General features: G+C 40.6%; 1 protein-coding gene across 1 annotated transcript; it reads right to left on the bottom strand.

Moving 5' to 3' along the window:
• Positions 1-615: 615 nt before the first annotated feature.
• Positions 616-1,809, bottom strand: LOC107832701 (uncharacterized). Its single transcript, XM_075236352.1, has 4 exons — positions 1,580-1,809; positions 1,377-1,517; positions 1,194-1,265; positions 616-1,075 (listed from the first exon to the last, which is right to left on the bottom strand). Exons 1-4 carry the CDS (start codon positions 1,807-1,809, stop codon positions 616-618), a joined length of 903 nt encoding a protein of 300 aa, XP_075092453.1.
• Between the last annotated feature and the right edge of the window lie 4,973 nt (positions 1,810-6,782).

Here is a 6,782-nt window from a genome sequence, read left to right on the forward strand (position 1 = left end):
GCTTGACACCCCTTGTAGACTTAAAGAACCTTGAGGACTACCCATTCATCAATACTGATTACCAGTTATTTTACACCAAGTTCCACACCATGTTGATGAAGTGCTCAGAAAATCCCATCTTCCTTAATACATGCAATAAGTACTTCCATGAAACCCTATCATAGGCCTTACCATATCAAACTTGATCACTACATTAACTGGGTTTCTCCTTAACCTTATGTCAGTTACAATTTCTTGAGTCAATAAGATGATCTCAAATATACTCGTACCCTTCACAAATCCGGAATGATTAGGAGATATTAGAGAAGGCAAAAAATTTTCCAATCTATCATGTAACACCCTAGACAAAACCTTGTTAATGAAATTGCTCAAGCTAATAGGTCTTAAGTCAGAAAAGGTCTCAACTCTAGGTTTCTTAAGCAGCAACACTAGATTGGTGTGAGTGATGGATTTAGGCAGTGCAGCTCCTCCATAGAAGTGTAGCACCATGTTGTGTATATCAACACCAATAACATCCCAACATGTTTGATAAAACAGGCCAGTGAATCCATCTGGACCACTAGCACTCTCCCCACTAAGCTCAAAAACTGTTGTCCTTACCTCTTTAATTGTTGGCTATCTGCTAAGTTCCAAATTCCGTTCCATAGTGACCATCGAAGGTACATTATTGAGCAAGGAAAAGTCAGATATATCTCCTTCATTTGTGAACTGTTTTTGATAGAAGTCCACTGCAGTTATAGCTAATTGCTCCTGGTCTTCAATCCATACCCCACTTCTACTTTTGATCCTATTCAGTTGCAATTTCTTTCTTTTGCCATTGAAATGATTGTGAAAGAAAATTGTATTCCTATCTCCTTCAGCAAACCAAGTCATCCCAGCTTTTTGCTTCCAATACTGCTCCTCAATACTCAAATATTTCTTCAAGTCAGATTGAGCCTTTTGAAGCACAATCCTGTTCTCAGTTTTAGGCTCTTCTTCAAAAAACATCTCTTTCACCATAACAATGTCCTCCAAAATAAGCCAACAGCTTGAAGATATCACCAAATGTTCCCCTACTCCATTTTGACATTGCTGCCTTCACCCACTTGAGCTTCTACTTAAACATAAAAAATGGATCCCTTATGAAATTAGCTTCCCAATTCTGACTCACCACATCCATAAATGTAGCATGTTTAGTCCAAAAGTTCAAGAACCTGAAAGTCTTGACAAAATTGGTGGTTTGCTCCCCACATGTCATTAACAATGGTGTATGATCTGATCCAGTTCTGATTAGATGTTCAACTTCAATAGTTGGCAACATGTTCTAAAATGGCAAATTCACAAAGATCCTATCCAATATTTTGAATATACACACAACATTGGATATCCCATTTCACCCTGTAAATGGACTTCCTTTGTATCCTTGCTCAAACAAACCACAAGAGTTTACACAAAATGCAAAATCCTCATATTTAGGAGGGTGTACTGGAAGTCCCCCTATTTTCTCATCTTCATGCAATACCACATTGAAATCCCCCCTACCAACCATTCCAATTTCATATCACTTGCTAAGTAATACAAGTGATCCCACAATTCCAACCTCTCCATTGCTGAACATTTTGCATAAACAAATGTCATCATCATGTGCTGCCCCTGTTCATGGTGAAGCACTCTCACAGTCACCTGTTGCTCAGTATCCTCCCCTAATTCCCATTCCACCATTGCATCAAAGAACAACCATATTTGCCCATTAATATTTGCATAAGCAGTCTCCATATTCAACCTTCTTCTATATCTATCAATGAGTCTCTTCTTTTGAAAAGGCTCCATTAATGCAACTACACAAAAGTTATGCTCCCTATTCATGTTGATCACCCTAGGAAAGGCCTTGTCACGATACCAAATCGGACCCGGTCATGATGACGCCTCTCGTAAAGACAAGGCCAGCCGACACAATCTGCAAGTTCATTTCAAAAGTTTTAATAAGCCAATTTAAGCCCTTTTAGTTAATTAGGTATTGCACAATGCACATTTAAAAGAACCGTGCAGAAATAGATACAACCTGACATCGGGGTGTCACAAGTCACGATCATCTACTAAGGTCTAAAATACAACAGAATTTCTGTAAATGTACTAAATACAGTCTAATGACATCAAAGGGAGAAAATCAGTGCTACGAACATCGGGCAGTTACCTTGCTAAACTCCAAAGACTCTGCCTCTGATCAACCAATACCTACTACCGGGTGCAGAAAGACCTGAATCTGCACACAAGGTGCATGGAGTAAAGTGAGTACTCCAACTCAGTGAGTAATAATCATAAGTAACGACTGAGTGATAGGAAATCACAAAAAGTACACCAACATGCTGTATAGAAGTAGTACAAAACTAGTAAGAAAGCAATGAAGCTATAAAATCTCTTAAAGCATCTTATTTCAGTTTAAATTTCTTTAAAAATGACGTTTCAACAATTAAGCAATTGATTGCAAAGCAATTAGAACAGATAAGTACAAAAATCCCCCCTCGGGCACAAATACACAATTAAATAGGTAAATGCCAGACAAATAAGACAGATAAGCACATAAAGGATCGCCCCTCGGGCACAATGTCAACAATACCAGCCCCTCGGGCTATATCTAACATCACCATAGGTATCCGCGCTCACTGGGGGTGTGCAGACTGCTGGAGGGGCCCCTTACGCCCCAAGCACAATATCAAGCCATCTCGTGGCATCATCACTAGGCTCTCGACCTCATATCAACAAGCCACCTCGTGGCGTACAAATCTCAGGTCCTCAGCCTCATAATCATAATCAGTGCATCACCGCTATGGCGTGCATCCCGACCCAAAAGTATCCTCACAGCACAGGCCCTCGGCCTTACTTAGTCAAAATCACATAAGACACTCAGGCAATAGTAAAACATGATGCTCAGCCCAAAATATTATTTAAAATATCATGTAGTATGTTAAAATAGAGTAAACATGGCTGAGTTATGAAAATAGTAAATTATAGCATGACTGAGTACAAGTATAAAGTCAAAAATAGTGAGGAAATACCAATAACAATCCCCTAAGGGTTCAAATGGTTGGCACGAGGCCCAAATATGGCATTCAGCCCAAAACATGATGTTCACAAATAGATTTCAGTCAAATACGCGGTAAAATAGTCATTTGAGATGGACTAAGTCACAATCCCCAACAGTACACGACCCCACGCTCATCATCAAGCGTGTGAGTCACCTCAATATAGCACAATGATGTGCAAATTCAGGGTTTCATACCCTCAGAACATCATTTACAATCATCACTCACCTCGATCCGGTCCAAATTGTAGCCCGCAATGCATTTGCCCTTACGAATCGACCTCCGGATGCTTCAAATCTGGCCACAATCGGTACATAACCATTAAAATATGCTAAGGGAACAAAGCCCACTCGAAAATATCCCATTTACATAAAAAATCCCAAAATTGCTCAAACCCGACCCCCGGGCCCATGTCTCGGAATCCGACAAAATTAACATCAATGGAATCCTCATCCTCTCACGAGTCTATACATACCAAGAACATCAAAATAGGATCTCAATTTCCCCCCTCAAATTTCCAATTTACACTCTCCAAATTCAAGCCCTAATTCTCCAATTTTAGGCTTTAATTTCCACATATTTCATGATTAAACAATTAAGAATCAACATAGGATCGAGTATGGAGTTCAAAAATCTTACCTCCAAGTGTTTTCCTTCAATTCCCTCTTCAATCTTTCTCAAAAGCTCCAAAAATTGCTCAACAATGGAGAAAATAGACCAAAAATCGCGAAACTCACTCTTTAAACATTCTGCCCCAGGTAAGATTACCTTCTTCGCGAATGCGACCGGCCTCTCGCGTCCGCGTAGACCAAATTCACTGCCTCTCCTCTTTCCTCTTCAAAAACATGGACAATTCAATGCCAACGCGATGCTTCTCCATACCAGGCTTTCGCGAACGCGATGCAACTCTCACGATCGCATAGCACATGGGCCTGGGGTTCCCAACGACCTCACTCCTCTACGCGAATGTGACCCCAGTCTCGCGTCCGTGATGCACATGAATCCTCCACCTTCGCGTTCACATTCTTATCCTCGCGAATGCGTAGAACAAAAATATCATCACACAAAAACACCCTTCGCGAATGCGAGTCCCTGACCGCGAATACGAAGAACAAATTGTCTGCAACACAAAACCAACATTAACTTCCAAGTCCAAAGTCCAAAATTAATCCGTTTAACCATCCGACCCTTGGGACCTCAACCAAATATGCCAACATATCCCATAACCTCATTCAAACTTGTTCCAACCTTCAGAACGCTCAAAACAACATCAAGACACCAAAATCACATCGGATTCAAGCCTAAGAATTTCAAGAACTTCCAAATTACGCTTTTGATCAAAAACCCAACCAAACCACGTCCGAATGACCTAAAATTTTGCACACACGTCTCAATTGACACAATGGAGCTACTGCAACTTCCAGAATTCCATTCTGACCCCTATATCAAAATCTCACCTATCAACTGGAAAACACCAAAATCTCAATTTCGCTAATCTAAACCTTCCACGGACTTCCAAAATGCATTCCGATCACGCTCTTTAGTCCCAAATCACCTAACTGAGCTAACCAAATCATAAAAATTCCGATCCGAGATCATATACAAACAAGTCAAATCTTGGTCAAACCTTTCAAATTTCAAGATTCAAACTGAGAACTGTTCTTTCAAATTCATTCCGATTACCCTGAAAACCAAAGCCAACGATTTACATAAGTCTTAATACATCACACGGGGCAAGTCATGCCCGAGAACTGGCGAGAAAAGTGCAAAAGCTCAAAATGATCGGTCGGGTCATTACAGGCATGCTGTGTATTAACAAACCTTATGTTCCATATCAATGTTTTGATCATCATTTAGATAGAGAAGCTGTGCTTCTGGGCATAATTCTTGAAGGTTTTTTGGCTCTTTATTCTGATTCTTTTTTGTTTTCTTACCTCCTTTAGCACTAGCTATAGGTGATAGATCCCCATCCCTAGCCACCTGTTTAAAGTTTTCTATTGTTGATTCATCATCTCCCTCATCCTCCATAGGATTTTGTCTCATTAAGTCTTCATCAATTGGTTCCACATTGTGTGTAACTAAATAATGTAAATGTTGTAATGGAGTCTTCAGTGGAGCATTATGATGCAGCTGCATAATTTGATCAGTGCCATATTCCATAGGCACTTCCTCTATTTCCCTAGATGCTCTTGGAACAATTGCCTGCTTATCAGCCTTTTCATTGTTATTCACCATAGAAGACGCAACAACCTGCATCATTTTGAATTGCTGCTCATAAACAATGCCTAGCCCAGGAATTACTCTGGTAGTCTGCTCAGAAATGTTTGTTCTATTGATATCACCACCCTTTATATTGCCTGTGCTTTGGTTTGGCCCTACTGTATCATCCCTAACCTTCACATTATCATCAAGTTTGTTCTCCAATGCATACACCGGAACACCATCTACATAGGCCAAAATCTTTCCAATTGCACTAGGGATAGGGTTTACTATCGTTTCTTTATCAGGTGACCGTGGTTCTAGGACTGGCGTCGCCAGCCTAACGCCTGGGGAGCCTGGCTTTAGGCCTGGCGTCGCCAGCCTATCGCCAGGTGGGCTGCTATCCCTCACTTTTTCTCCTATTGTCTTTGTTGTTCCTAGTTGATCATCATCCACCTCAATTGCATCACTCCCTACAACCTTTGTTGAGTTTATCTCATCAAGGTTCTCAAGCTGCCCAGAATCTGCAAATGTTTGAGATGGAATATCTTGACATGATTGGTTTGTAGTCACATTGAGTTGCCTTAGCTCCTCTTTGCTAGTTCCAAACCTTCTATGGACCCATTCGATTGTGGATTCCTTATTAGCCTTTTCTTCAGTACTTTGATCACTAGAAACAATAGGATTATCTTTAGCTAAGGTCCCATTATGCCGACCTTCCAACACTTTCTCAATTGCTTCCTTCTTTACCTGCTTAAGTTTCTGTTGATTACCTTCACTAGTTGGTTTAGTATTAGCATCCTTCCCAACCCTAACCCTAGAAGCCTTAGGATTAGGGCTTGACACTCCGGTATTTCCTTCTTTTTCCTTCTCATGACCTTCTTGGATTGCCTTTCCCCATGTTCCTTCTTCTTACCATTGCTATAATCCTCACCTTTTCCTTCAGTAATTCGTAGAGTAGGTTGATGAACATCGTCAACCTCTAGTGCATTAAACTTGTTCTTGGTTTCTACTTCTTCAAGTTTGGCCTTCCTTTTACCCTTGTCAGCTTCCTTACCTTGTTTGTTATCAACAATGTGACCCCAATTATCCCGTTGGTATTTGCTCTTCCTTGCTTGTATCCATTCCTGCTTGGCATTATTAGTAGTAGGCTTACCAATCACCTTTCCACTTGATAGAACATTTGTTGAATTTGCAGCTGTACCAATTGCTTCAATGCTTACCATAACTATATTCTCCTTGCCTTGATCCTCAACATCGTCATCAAATCTCTTGTGTAATTCAGGATGAATTACCCAGCATTCTGCCTCACTATGCCCTTGTTTCTTGCAAAGTGTCATGCCCCCTTTTTCCTCGCGAAGTTCGTGTTTCGATATTTTGGGGACAACTCCTTTCCTTTTGGGGAATTAGGTATGAGATTTGAAGAGTCGCCACCTAATGGATTAAGGTGCGTTAGGGAACCTAAAGAAAATAACTCATGAACCGATTTGCATTACCAGAGATTGGGTAAGGGCTCAAAAT

This window comes from Nicotiana tabacum, chromosome 18 (genome assembly GCF_000715075.1).
Source record: "Nicotiana tabacum cultivar K326 chromosome 18, ASM71507v2, whole genome shotgun sequence".
NCBI classification, from domain to species: domain Eukaryota; kingdom Viridiplantae; phylum Streptophyta; class Magnoliopsida; order Solanales; family Solanaceae; genus Nicotiana; species Nicotiana tabacum.